This window comes from Neospora caninum, chromosome XII, assembly GCF_000208865.1.
Source record: "Neospora caninum Liverpool complete genome, chromosome XII".
NCBI classification, from domain to species: Eukaryota; Apicomplexa; class Conoidasida; order Eucoccidiorida; family Sarcocystidae; genus Neospora; species Neospora caninum.
In genome coordinates, this window is record NC_018398.1 from 3,187,738 (window position 1) to 3,201,177 (window position 13,440).

General features: G+C 54.7%; 3 protein-coding genes across 3 annotated transcripts; 2 read left to right on the forward strand and 1 right to left on the reverse strand.

Moving 5' to 3' along the window:
- Positions 1–1,225: 1,225 nt before the first annotated feature.
- Positions 1,226–6,259, forward strand: NCLIV_064220 (putative internalin; the record flags this gene model as incomplete). The annotated part of the gene is made up of 4 exons (XM_003885973.1): positions 1,226–2,573; positions 3,204–3,643; positions 4,038–4,700; positions 5,321–6,259. The coding sequence occupies 4 exons, from the start codon at positions 1,226–1,228 to the stop codon at positions 6,257–6,259; spliced, it is 3,390 nt and encodes a 1,129-aa protein (XP_003886022.1).
- Positions 6,260–8,602: 2,343 nt separating this feature from the next.
- On the reverse strand, positions 8,603–10,597 carry NCLIV_064230 (putative pre-mRNA-splicing factor; the record flags this gene model as incomplete). Its single annotated transcript, XM_003885974.1, has 4 exons — positions 8,603–8,695; positions 8,955–9,145; positions 9,665–9,703; positions 10,582–10,597. The coding sequence occupies 4 exons, from the start codon at positions 10,595–10,597 to the stop codon at positions 8,603–8,605; spliced, it is 339 nt and encodes a 112-aa protein (XP_003886023.1).
- Positions 10,598–12,355: 1,758 nt separating this feature from the next.
- On the forward strand, positions 12,356–12,952 carry NCLIV_064240 (conserved hypothetical protein; the record flags this gene model as incomplete). The annotated part of the gene is made up of 1 exon (XM_003885975.1): positions 12,356–12,952. The coding sequence occupies one exon, from the start codon at positions 12,356–12,358 to the stop codon at positions 12,950–12,952; it is 597 nt and encodes a 198-aa protein (XP_003886024.1).
- Positions 12,953–13,440: the final 488 nt, after the last annotated feature.

A 13,440-nucleotide genomic window follows, 5' to 3' on the forward strand; every position in this document is an offset into this window, starting at 1 on the left:
GAGGCACTGAACCTCGAGAAAACTCCCTTAATGACTTGAAAAGGTTTGTTTTTTTTCGTAGTTCTCTCGGGTCCTTCAGACGTGGCATATGCAAAAGAACAAAAGCCGCGGGTCCCGTTGCATGAAGTGTCGCACTTACATCTTCAAAATACTGCTATCCAGCATTACTTCCGCATGTTAAAGTCTTCTCTGTGACCCTTTGGAAGCCTACCTGGGTTGGCAGAAAATCGTGGCCTCGGCTGGTCCTTTGTAAACACGCTGTCCCGAGCCCCGCTCGAGGTCAGTCACGTTGTGTCAGATTTAAGCCACGTTTAGCGCCAACCTGTCCAAGACGGGGCAGTTCCGAACAAGATGTGAGTCACGAGAAATTCCTCTGAACATGCAAAAGACAAAAATGTCCCATTATTCTGAGGAACCGGCTGCGCAAAAGGCGTGCGGCAATCCGGTGTCTTCGTTCCGAATGTCCGCAATGCCTTCGTCGCATGAAGTGCCAGCACCTCTCGGCAGCTCTCCGCCTGCTTTAGACAGGAAAAGGAATTCGCAGCGGGCCGTCCGAGTGAGTGGGGCTCCTGGTTTTTCGGCGGAATTGCCTGCCAGCTCTGCGACCGAGCCTGTGGCAAGTGCATCGAATCGAGGCACGAGGTCGATCTCCTCTCCGTCACATGCTTCCCCCCGGGAGAAGACCGTACCTGCAGGCGCCTTAACAGTCTCATTGGTCGAAGGTTGTCGTTCGGAGGGAGAACCGAGAATCAGTGAGGCGCCTGCTTCTCAAGCACATGCTGACGATGGCGAACCTTATTTCTTAGCAAGTGCCGTCCGAGGCGAACACGGCGCAAGCGCACTTACGTGTTTAGGCAAGGGTCGCACATGTCCCTCTGTTCAGGCAGTTCCAGCCGCTCATGTCCAGCCGAGTCTGCGTGCCGACGCAGCAATAGCGCGCGGCAGTGAAGCTGGGGGAAAACCGAGGATGCCCAAGTCGCTCGAAGAGGCGCTCGAGTTCTCAGAGGTCGAGATGGAAAGCAGTTTGGAAATCAGCGGAAAAGGCGAGGAAAAGACAAGTCATCACAAAACCGTCTCTTCACATGTGTCACACACCCACTCGGCCCACTCACTGCCGCTGACCTCTGTAGGAGTGTCATCGAAATCAGACAGTCCGCAAGGTACCCTAAAACCTGGGAAAGGCACTGCTTCCACTGACGGGTTCGCTGCTTCGCGCCTCTTGGGCATGGAGAGTAAAACGTACGCGAATCTGCTCTTTCCTGAGTTAGCCACTTTCGACAACGGGGACGCACTCCTGGACTCATCGGACGAAGACAAAGACAAGGAGCGGCCCCTTGGGGAGTCAACAGTTCAGAAACTGATAGGGGACGAAAGGCATGAGGAAGTTGAAATTCTCGTTGCGCGTGGGCAGAAACTCACCACCCTAGACACGGCAAAAGGCGCTTGTAACTGGCAGGCCTTCAAAGCGCTGTCATCTCTCTCGCTTTCTCACAACATGATAACGGACATCACGCCTCTTCTGGTCCTGGCGCCAACACTGACAGATGTCAACCTTTCCTTCAACAGAATTACGGATCTCTCGCCTATCTTTTCCTGCAAGGCTCTCCGCCGTCTCTGGGCCGCGCACAATTTCGTTCGTTGCATTACGGGAGTTCGGAATTGTCAACGTCTCGAAATTTTGAGTCTGTTCCAGAACTGTCTTCGCGGGCCGTTCTCTTCTCTCGCGAACGAAATCTCTCATCTTCCCTGTCTCCTCGAACTTGACCTGGACGCGAATCCGTTCATCTCCTCGGCTGCATCAGCCGACGGCGAGCCTACTGATGGAGAAGGGGAACCCCCTGGAGGGACAAGTTGCGGTCCAGAAAAAGAAGACCGACGAAACCACTTTGCACAGGAAGGCGCAAGGAATGGATCCCGTTCTTCTTCCGCTGTCTCCTCCTCGCTCCAAGACTCAAAGGACAAGCTTGATCTGCTGCTGCAGTGTTGCCCCACACTCTGCCGGCTTGACGGCGTCCCCGTTTCTCGCCTCAAGATCCTCACGCAGGAAAAAAGTTCCGATACCAAAGCCCTTGCCTGTAGTTCCAAACGACGAAGAGAGCAAGAGGAGGCCTCTGATCACGGATATCGGTATGCCTCGTCGCGATCGCCTCGTCACGGTCTTTCGCCGGGCAGCCCCGCAAAATGCCCCCGCCTTGAGGCGCAGACCCCAGAGGCTCGGGAGTCCCTCGCCACTCACGTCGCCTCTCGCCGAGCGCGTTTCGCCTCTCGAGAAGCAGCCAGTCCCGCCGACAGCTTACGAGCCGAACCCGGGGATGAGAGCGACACAGCAGAGGAGTTTTTCGGAAGTGGACCCGATGAACACCTCGCTTGGGAGGAGGTCCCCCAGGAGGCCGAGCAACCGAGCCTAGCGTCGCTCAAAAGAACTGTGAAGCTGCTGAAACAAGAAAACCAAAACATGTACGGGCTGATGGAAGAGAACGCGCGCCTGCGCATGGAGCTTCGCTTAGGTCCCACCAGATTCCTCAAGGCCTGCGCGAGAAGAAACGTGCAGCTGTTCTCCCAAAGTCTCGCCGGTGGGGACGGCGCCTTCGCCGTCCCAGAGCTCAGGTGTTTCAGCGCTCGAGGCGTGGGAAGTCGAGATCTACCCGAAAAGCCTGCTAGTGCCAGTAACTCAACGGAGCGGCCCAAACCCAGACCGAGCACGGCGCTGCCGAGCCTCCTTCCCAGCGCCGCGGATTCTTCCGTGAGCGACAGGGTGACGTGGCGGGGAAAAAAGGGGGAAACGCGGGTTTGCAAACTCACATGACACGCGATAACACACGGTTTTCGAGAGAGGTCCTAACGAAGACGCGAGCGAGAAAAACAAAGGCAGAAGAAGAACCGTGAGAGAGAAGAACCCCAGCAGGAAAAGGAAGCTGCATCTTGACACTCGGAGAGGACGGCACGTTCCCTCCGGCCTGATCTTTGCACGCAAACGAGGCGATTCACCCGCCGGCAAACTCAGTTCCTTTTTCCATTTCTCTCATTTGTTGTAAACCGTTTCCCGTCTTTCGCAGTGGTCTCCAGGACCTCCGGTCTGCGGTGGCCGCACCCGCGCTAAGGCGACTCGTTCTATTCTCGCGAAATTGTCGAACGTCGACTCTCTGCGTGGCTGCCTTCTCAGAATGGACAGGAAACGGGGTCACCTTCGCCTTCTCGCTCAGCGCGCCCTCCTACCCCCACGCCCGCAAGCACTGCGACGGCTCTGCTGCCTCAGGACGCGCGTCCGTACCACCTGCCGCTTGAGACCAGCAACCGAACTGCCGAAGCGCGCTCTGTCTCTCCCTCTGTGGCAGAAGGGGAATCTCGACCGCCGCATCTGCCGAGATGCAGAGGGCGAGAACCTTATATCCGAAGCAGAGACGGCGGTGAGCAAGAGACAGAGAAGGGAGACGCAGAGCCGAGCGAGTATCCAGTGGACGAAGGCGAAAGCGAGCAGATCGTGCGAGAGAGAGAAGAGGACGCCCAAGAGCAACGAGAAGCTATGGAAGCAGAAACAGACATGTTGCGATGGGAAAACGGCGTCCTAAGGAAGCGGCTCGAACGTCTTGTCGCTTATGTGGAACTCCTCAGACAGGACTTGGATGCTTCGAGACGGACAAGGGTAGGAAATAGCGGGAGCAAGACAGACGGAGAAGAATGCTTTTCGTTTGTGGCAACAATAACCAGTAACAGGAGGAAACCGCGGAGTTCCCGAGGTCCGGTTGATACAAGCAAATGGCATCCTGTTCATTGTAGATTTCGGTGGGCAGTACATCTCCCTTCCCCAGCACCAGAGAAGATGCAATGTAAAGAGAAGCATGCACAGCATTGTGAGGATGGCACTTCGTCCCCGGCGTCGGAGATCCCTAGCATCTGTGGCGGGGCGCCTGTTAAATCCCAGAGACTTGTGAAGATGCGCGTCTTTATGCCCTGTTGCTCCTTGGCATTCTTTCAGAAGGGGTTGACTCTTTCGCACTTGAGAACTGTGGTATCTCTGCGTTTCTTCTTCCTACAAGCCTGCGTCCTACCCAGAGCAGAACCAAGACTCCTCCGCTTTCCGTGGAGCCTCCAACAACGCCCGGCACGCTTCCAACGCTTCTTCTCTCGTCGGGATGTCAGAAAGAGGCTCGTCTGCTTGCGCCTCTTCGCCTTTCTCGCGCCCGCGTGTTGCCCCGCATCTTCGCGGTTTTGAGGCTCGATCGACCGAAGAGACGACGGCGGCCCCGCTGACCGAAGACGACGAATGTCCTTCGCCGTCCACGCTCTTTGCTCTCCTGGCCGATCCTCCCGCGACCAAGGCCGTCGCGCTGGCTTCGAAGGCTTCCCTCGCCTTGGCGAGAACTGCGGCGGAGGACGCGTCTCGCGAAAGCGAGACACAACGAGACTGCGGGCACAGCGCCTGTCTCCCACAGCCGACGAAAGTGAGACACGTCCCGAGTGAAGGGAAAGAGCGAGAGGGCAAGATGACAGCCTTCCAGCGGGAGAGGAGCGAAAACGCAAACACAGAACTGAGCCTGCGAGCACGGCGCGGTGACGCAGAAGATGGCGACACAGAACAAGGCGAAGGAGGGAGAAAAGAGTGTGAGAAAAGAGAAGATAATGAGAGCGGGGCTGTCGGAGAGAAGAGCGCCGACGCAGACCTTGAGGCCTTGCTCAAGCGAAACGAAGAAAACCTGAAGGTAATGCACACCTCTTGGGAAGGGTCGTGCGCGGGTCGCCTGCGTCTTTTTCTTGACTCGGCGGCGGCACAATCTTTCCCTCGCCCCCGTCCTTACACTCCTCCAGACGTCTTATGCTTGTCCTCAGCCTCTGCCTGGGGCAAGCTCTCTGCAGCTCTCTGCCTCTAGTCTGTCTCTCGCTACTGCGAAGTATCACCTTTGAAAAGCTGGCTAGGCGCGTGCCTTCACACGCTTTTCGGCCTCTGACCCGAGTTTCTCAGTCATGTGTTTGGCTTTCGTGCATGTTCCCTTCTCGTCCCCCTCGAAGGCGTCTGCTTTCACGTGGTTTTCTTTGCTCTCGCGCCTCTTCTCATGCTGTTCCCCCAACACTCGGCAGGGTGTCAGCAAACACTCTCTCCGCTGTCTGCGCTCTCCCCGGGGTAAATCCCCCTTTCGTGTCTGTCAGATTCTCCTCGCGAGCATCTGGAAACTGTTGATGAAAGGGTCAACAGCAAAGGTTCCTCACGAGGTTAAGCCAGCGCAGGCTTCTGAAATGTCCCCTCTTCTCGCCTCGCTGCCTTGTCCTCGTGCGGCCTTCCCTGTCCTTCCAACTCGTCTGCCTTCTCCATGCTGTGCCTCAGGCTCTGCGCCAGGACCTCCGAGAGACAGAAAAAATACTTTCGCGACCGGCTTCCGCCGCGTCGACAGGCGTCCCTCTTCGGTCTCGCCACCGCTCTTCTGCCCCGTCGTCATCTGCTGCTGTGCCGGGCACGCCGCCTCGTCAGCCAGCATCTGCGTCTCCATCTGCGCCTTCCCTGCCTCGCCTCCCAACGTCTCAGGGTGCAAAGAAATCCGCTAAGCTCGACAAAGCTGCCTCTCTCTCTTCCCTATCTTCGTTCTCTTCTCTCCCCTCCCACTCTTCTCTTTCTTTTGCTCCGCTTGCGTCGCCGCTGTCAGCTCGGCCTCTGCAGACTGAGAGTGGCGAGGCGGCGCGCGCAGGCCTCTCAATGCGCCTGTCGAGGCGTCTGTGTCCACCAGCCTCGGGCGCCGAGAAAGAGTCAGACAGGGGAGAGCAAAAGGGAGAGAAGAAGGGAGAGAAGAAGGCAGTTCTTCCTTCCCGCTCGTCGACCGTGCTCTCTTCAGCCGGGAGTCGCCTCCTGAAGAACGTTTCCGGCAGCTTCTCAGACCCGCCTCAGTCGCGCCCGCCGAGCCTACCAGGTGTCCGAAAAGCGTCTCCTGCTCCGAGTGTCTCCACCGATCGGAAGAGCGAAAGTCCTCTTAAAAGCTTGCCGAGAGGCGAGAAAGAGAGAGCGCGGATCTCACCAGGTTCCACCTCTCTCAACTCGCTCAGCAGCAAATATGAACAACCACACGCCTCGGACCAGAAGAGAGCCGCCGCGTCTGTGGCAGCCTACGATTCGCGTGCCTCTCACTCTTCAGTTTCCTCGCTCGTCTCGAAGAGACCCTCTGTCTCCGGAAACGCAAACTGTGGGGTTGGCAGAAGGCTTTGCAGTCCCTCGCGCGCAGTGGAGCGGCGCGCAGAAGAGAAGCGGGAAGAGAAGGGGAAGCTGTGCAGATAAGAGAGGGTGGAAAAGAGGCGAGGCAGCGAACGAATGAGGAAACACGGACTGTGAGAATCGCGAGAAAAAGGACACGCTGTACACCGGAGAGAAAGAGGACACGCTGTACACCGGAGAGAAAGGGGACACGCTGTACACTGGAGAGAAAGGGGACACTCTGTACACCCGAGCGAGAGCTTCGCCGCCTCCTCGCGCCTGCATGCGTCTACACGTGGACCTGCCGAAAACGGCCAACGCCGGATACGACGATTTCACGGCCGCGGCGCGCGAAGAAGGAACCGAGAGAAGAAAGGCAAAAAGACAGGTGTGGACGGTCGGAGGTTCTTGGAAAAGAAAGAGGCACATCCAAGCGGCAGAAAGACAGGTGTACCGGAGGGCAAGAAAGGAGGTGTCTGAGTGGTACAAGACATGAAAGAAGAGGGGAGTGTTTGGCGAAGGCCGTTTCTCGCTTGTGCGCCGCCAAGCCCTGCTGTCTGCGTTTGCTCTCTACTTTTCTTTACAGTTCCCTCGGAAGTTCCCCGTTTCAGCACTTCCTTTCTCCAGAGTTTCCTGATGTCGTCTGTCTCTGTCCCTTGTTTTAGTGTTCTCAGCTCTCTTGCACGTTGCTTTTATCACGGCGTGTCCTGCAAAAGCTGCCGCTTTTTCCTTTCCGCCACCCTGTCTTTCTCCTCGCGCGTTCCCTCTCGGGAGTCTCCCCGTCTCTATGCAATTGTAAACAGCCCCACATTGCTTTTAAAGATACGTATGGATGATTACAAAAAGTATATTTAGATATATATATATATATATATAGGGAGAGAGAGAACAAGAAAGACTTATGTGTCTATATGCCTGTACGGGAAGAGTTGTTGGAAGAGTTGTAGAAGAGTGTGGACCTCCGGTAGCTGGGCGCTTCCACTTCAACAAGGCACGACTGGCGACGGGAGAAGAGAAAAAGAACTTCTCTTTTAGAAAAAAGCGGTGCACTATGTCAAGCTCTAGTTTTCTTCGCTCGAAAGGAACAACGGACATCTGCGTCAGCAGGAAGGCGACAGTAGACTCTCACTGGCTTTCTGTCGTGGCAGATAACCCTCGGGAGTCTAGGACGGATATCTATCCATATGCATTTATATAAACATGCCTATTTATGGGTACGTTTGTGCACTTCGATACACATCTACACATACACAGAGAGCAATCGCGTTTCTTCAGAAGGCTAGGCGTGTCTGAGGTCTTTGAAACAGGCGGCACAAACGCGCACCGCATAGCTGTGTATGTATATTTACATAGGTACATGCGTGGAGAGAAATCGTGAGGCACAGATCGACAGGTGGACAGAGAGAATGAAACAAGAGAAAGATATATATATATATATATATATCATGCAGATACGGGATAGGGTTGCCCATTGCTATAAACAGAAGCCTCTCAAAAGAAAGTTCTGACTGTGTATTGGGTCAGTACGGTCTTTGGTTGACGACGCCACAGAGAAAAGGCAGAAACACAGGTAGATTTGTGACTTCGCTTACAGTCACGGGTACCTCGCGGGGACAAGAACGAGAACAAGACGACGATGCATTCCGTGGGCAAAACCAGAAACGTACGGGCGGGGAGAAGTAGATGTACACCGGAAAGGGGGCGAGACACGCCAAATACAGACCACGGTAGAACTACCCTCCTAAAAAGCCGGCTTCTCCTAACCGACATACGAGTTATGGAGAAGTACCACACATCTGCTTCTTCCTGTCAACGACACAATGCAGGAAAGCGTCACAGGAAGGAAGAACAGACACCGCGAGAATGCCGCTCTTTTCCCTACACGCACCACCGGCTACTAAAATACCAATATATATACATATATATAGCGAGAGAGAAAAAAAAAGATGTATATAAAGATGTTACGCGACGGCGCAGGCAAATACCAGGGCACCCGCGCATTTCATTGTTCTACGCTACAGGGATGCACGGAAAACAGATATATATATGGCCATACATGTGTCAGAAAATGAGTCAAGTGGAGCTTTGTTCAAGAGCACAGAAAAGCATTTTTTTTCAGAGTGCCCTTTCGAAGATCAAGTGGAGAGGAGATCCGCCAACTAAAACGATTACAGAAGTAAGAAAGACTGGCCAGATAGGACGAGAAATACAGTACGGAAAGGAACTCCTTTCAGCTAAAGAGAACGGTCCAGAAGCGGAAAACGCGAAGCATGGAGCAGACATCGCAGCAGCGTTCTCTTCCGGCCGCTTTGTTGTGTGGCGCATTTCCTCTTTGAGGTGCGATCAGCTTTCATCACGTTCTCCGAAATGGCCGCGATAAAAAAGGGAGGGTGCAGCCCTCCTTGGTCGACAGCGCGAATCAAAAGCCTAAGTTCCGCGTTTAAACCCGTACTTCTTCCTCTCGTAGAAGAGATCTGTCTTGGCGCTTCCTAGGTTGACGATTTTCGGGCATCCGTCTCGCTGCATAGAAAGGAAAAGAGCCATCAGACAAACGGTGAATGCACGAGTCGCTTCTGAGACAGAATGCGCACGGACGCGTCGGGTGACAAAACGGAAAACGGGGACATCCGACACGCGGACGTCGGACCTCGCCCGGCGGGAAACGAAGAGACACGGTCGCATACGAAAAGCGACAAAATAGTCCGAGAACACACCAACACGGACAGCCAGGGACAGAGCCACAGAGACGAAGCACTAACTTCCAAAGAGGGGAACGTACATCTTTCTCCATCTGGCAACACTCCTTGCAATAGTAGGCGTCGGAGATCCCCGGTCCACCGCAAATAACGCAGCGGCCCTGGTAGCTGCCGTAGTTGCACTCGTCGCAGATTCGCACGAGCGTGTGCGGTCGAACGTAGCTGTCACAAATGGGGCATTTGCCGTCGCACTTCTCGCAGAGCCGCCCAATGGCTGCACCATCAAGAGGGAAAAAACACCAAATCCGGGAATCACGGAAATGTCCCGGGCAGCGCGGAGGCACTGAGCGTGCCGGGAGCCTTCAGCTGGTCCGAGCATCCCCCACAGTGCCGACAACTGATTTCAAACACGAAGAACCGCAAGGAAGGTGCACGAATCCCGCAAAAGACAGGTGCCAGCAAACGGGGAGTGCACAGAAGAGAGAAAAGAGGCTCGCAGTCGTTCGTACGCGGTGTGCAGGAACGCGTGCACGAGACTGTGCGGCACGCCACGACGGAGCCAAGCGTGGTCGGGTGTACGTACACCCGGTGACACCAAATGACGCGCACAGGGGGGGAAGACGGTAATCGAGATTTCCCGCCTGTTTACACAGCCCAACGTGGCCGAACACACCTGCAACAGCCTCCAAAGCACGGAACGCGAGCGAAAGCAATTGCAACGTGATTATGTTACTGAATTTGTGCTTCGAGTTCTACTTTGATCTGAGAGATAGGAAGCAGTGGACAGACTTACCAATGCCCGGTTGCTTGCGGCACATAATCAAGTCGGGATCTGCAAAAAGACCGCAACGGCTCACGCAGAGATCAAAGAATTGTGAAGTAACTGCTAATTAAGCGACTGGTTAAACGCACTCATTTTCTGTCCTTATCGTGGGAGCCCCGTGGCCGCAACACTCTTCCGAGGAAGGCCTCGACGTAACCAGTCCGAGATGCGAGTCCGTAAGCTTCCAGAATTCTCCGCTCACCCACACAGAGAGACGTGTATAAACATCAAGCTAATCTCATCGGGTTGCATTCGTTTTACAAAGTTTCTGCAGATGTACATGCAGAAACGAACATCGTTTCCCAACTGTTACGGTTTCTAAAGCTGGATATTCCATTTCGACTTGGAGGTGTCGGTACATGCGCTAGACTGCATAAATCCTATTCCTATTCACACGCCGCTTTAGGCCTATGGATGCCCACCTAACACAATGTAGGGCCCGACCCCAAGACGGTTGAGAAGGCTGTGGTGTCTAGAAGAAAGGGAATCTGGAGACTCTCCTCGCTCGTCGAGGAAGGCGAAGAGTCACGCTATCCTCGAAAGTGCTCCAACACCGGGAGAGGAAAAGAAAGTAGCAAAAGAAACCAGGACTCACGTGAAACAATCACCTTTGGTTCCTGACACCTAAGCATTTCATTGGCAGATACTGACTTCCCCACTGCTTTCTTGGCAGCGGAGATATATATATCTATATCTATGTATTTGTATGCATGTGTAAATATGCGAGTGTATGTATGTAAGAATGTATATGTGAGAATCTCGGCATATACGACTTCCTGTACATATACGACTCTAAAACTCTCGTATAAATGCGACACTACGGGGACAAAAGGCTCAGTATTCTTTATATATGGAGCTCCTGGATTTTCGAACCGTAAGACACGTACGATGTTTTGCTGCCATGGTGGGCTGATGTGGGAGGGGACGGAAGGGTCGGAATCAAAGGCTGAGGAACGATGAGAGAGCCCGGTGCGCTTTCACTTCTCTTCCTCCTGGCCAGGTGGAGAGAAAGAGCAGCTGGGATCCGAAGGAAGGATTCCGAAAATATGCCCAAAGGGCGAGTCAGAGAGCGGAAGACGAGGGGTGTCGAAAGGAGCGCAGAGCCGAGATCCCAAAGCGGGAAGAGCGCGGCGGAGCAGCGACGAAGCAGAGAGAAGACGCAAGAAACGAAAGGAGAAAAGGCAAAGTTGTACGAAATGCTTCGAGGCGCGAGCCAAAGCGCCACAGGCCTCTGAGAGGCAGTTTGAAAGTGAAAAAACCCCAGCCCCGAAGAGAGGCAGGAGGCAGGAGAAAAGCGCGGAAGATAGCCCAATCTGTGTCCAAAGATTTACGCAGACAAGTCCCCCCTGGCAGTGAAGACATCACCGCCGATGGAAATCATAGAACGAAAAAGAACGGAGGAGATACAGGTGAGAAAAGAGAGAAAGGAGACGGGGAAAAGGAGGGACAAGGGCAAGAGGAAGAGATGAACTCTATGTGGACTGAAACCGACACCTGAGGTGTTTCGACGGTGCCGAGGCCCAACGGCAAGGACTGAAGAAAACCGAAACGGCAGGGATCAGGAGCTCCACGTCTTCGTCCTGCTCAGAGACGGTCAAATGAATGAAGCACAAGGTGGAACGGATTTTCCCCTGTGTTTTCCCCCTTTCTTCACGCGATGGCGGTTTGCGACTTGCACTGGTTCCCCAGATGTACGTGCATGCCTCGGGGGGCGCGGCTCTCTCGTCAGGCAGCATCGCGAAACGGAGCTCGTGTCGTCGGGAAACAGACGTTCTCTCTTCTTTTCCATTCCCACCACCTCTCGAGTTCTGTTTCCCCGCACGTTGCCCGACTCCTGCGCACACAAAAGAAATCCGAAATGTGAACAGAGCACCTTTGTGTCAAACCCTTTTCGCGGCGAGGTGACCGGCTGGCCTTACTCCGAATTGCTTCTTTTTGTTCCTCTCACGGTCTTTGCCTAAACGAAGAGCGTCAGGCGCTCGTGATCAACCGTTGAGGGAGAGAGCGACGCTGTGTGCTTTAGTGAAGGATTGGTCTTGCTGTCCGCGTCTCTTTTCTCCTCTGGTGTCGAGGCCTACAGGTCATGCTCTTTGTCTCCCCATAGCGTCCTCTATCAATCTCTCTCTCTCTATAAATATATATATATATATATATTCATTCACGTGCATTTGCTTGTGGAGAGAGAGATATGTGGATGAGTGGACTTTTAGATTGCGCGTACGTGAGTTGCCTGTCTGCCGAGAGGAAAGCCACCGCCGCGAGTTACTTGTCTGAGATCAGTCGGAGATGCCGTGAGCGTGGCTTTAACTTCTCTCTCCCTTATGTTCTCTGTGGACTCGCTCACGAGGCAGAGGCAGGCTTTCTCAGTCTTCTGTTTTGTTTGAGCTGCTGCGTGTCCCACTAGAAAGGGATTAGTATTTCCGTGTTCGGTGTTCTCTGCTTAAGGCGGAAACGGCACTTTCATGACGAAAGAGTACCAGAGAGTGGAAAGTTTGTCCTATCCCCCCACTTCATACCCCTCGTTACAGGTCTTCTCTCACTTCCGTGCTTGCGTTGTCTTCCTTCTCTGTCAGTTGCATTTTTGTGTTAGCACAGTTCGTGTGTTTCTTCCCCTCTCGGGTTGCCGAGTTCTCGCCCCCTCTGTTGCCTCTCTTCGCAGCCATGGCGCCTGTCGCATCCTCCAGTTTTGTTTTGCGCTCCCTGCGGTCTCGCCTGACTCCTGTTTCCCACTCTTTTCGTGTGCCTCTCACGTCGGGCCTGCATCGCCCATCCACGCCGGCTACCCAGGTTCCTCTCTGCTCCCATGTCTTTCCTGTCTCCTCTTCCTCCTCTGCTGCGTTTTTGAGATCCTCTACGGTCCTCACATCCTCTCGCTTTCTCCCCTTGTTCCCGGTCCTTTCTCGGCCTCCTGTCTCCTCTGGCTCTGAGTCTCCGGTCCTGCCTCGTTCCTTCGCTCGGTCCTTCGCGGTACGCCAGCGCCGCCACCTCGAAGAGAAGAATTCTTCCGGGCCTCCGGCGAGGCGAGATCCTTCTTCCCCAGCAGAACGCGGGTCGCAAGGCCCTCACAACCAGTCCTTTCCTTCGGGGACCGAAGGCCTCTCTCTCGGCTGGCAGTTGTTCATCGCCTTCGCATCGTCCATCTTCTTCTACTTCGGCTTTGTCCTTGTCATGAGGCTCTTCGGAGGCCAGAGAGTGGCAGCGATCCACGTGGACCAATACGGCAGGCCCGTTGACCCCAACACCGGCAGGCCGTACTGATCAGGGACGAAACGAGGGGCGCAGAAGTGGAGAACCAGGAGGAGTCAACACGGGATTGAACAGTGGTCCGCATCCCGTGTGGCGCCTTTTTCTCATCTCTCCCTGGGAGTGTCTGTGTCCGGAACTCTTTGGAGGGGCGCCGGGCGTTTCCGTGTGAAGCTGAGACGCGGGCGAGCTACCCGCGGACTCCTTGCCCGCTCCTGTGTTTTCCTGTTGCAACCTTCTTTTTCAGACGAGACAGTGGGATTCCCGGCGAGGGGGGTAGCGCCTCTGGAACGCGGGATATATGAGCTGCATGCATTAAGGGGGAAATTTGGGGGAGCCCGTGTCTGACGGAGCCGTGCGGCTCCGCCGAGGTGCGTGGGTGGAGAAACAGAGGGAGGGGAAGAGAGCAGAATAGCAAACCGGGAGGCGAGGTGAGCGTTGAGGGAGTCTGCGAAGTCAGCCAATACGGAGCATCTTAGTGGCTGTAGTGATGGAGAGTACTC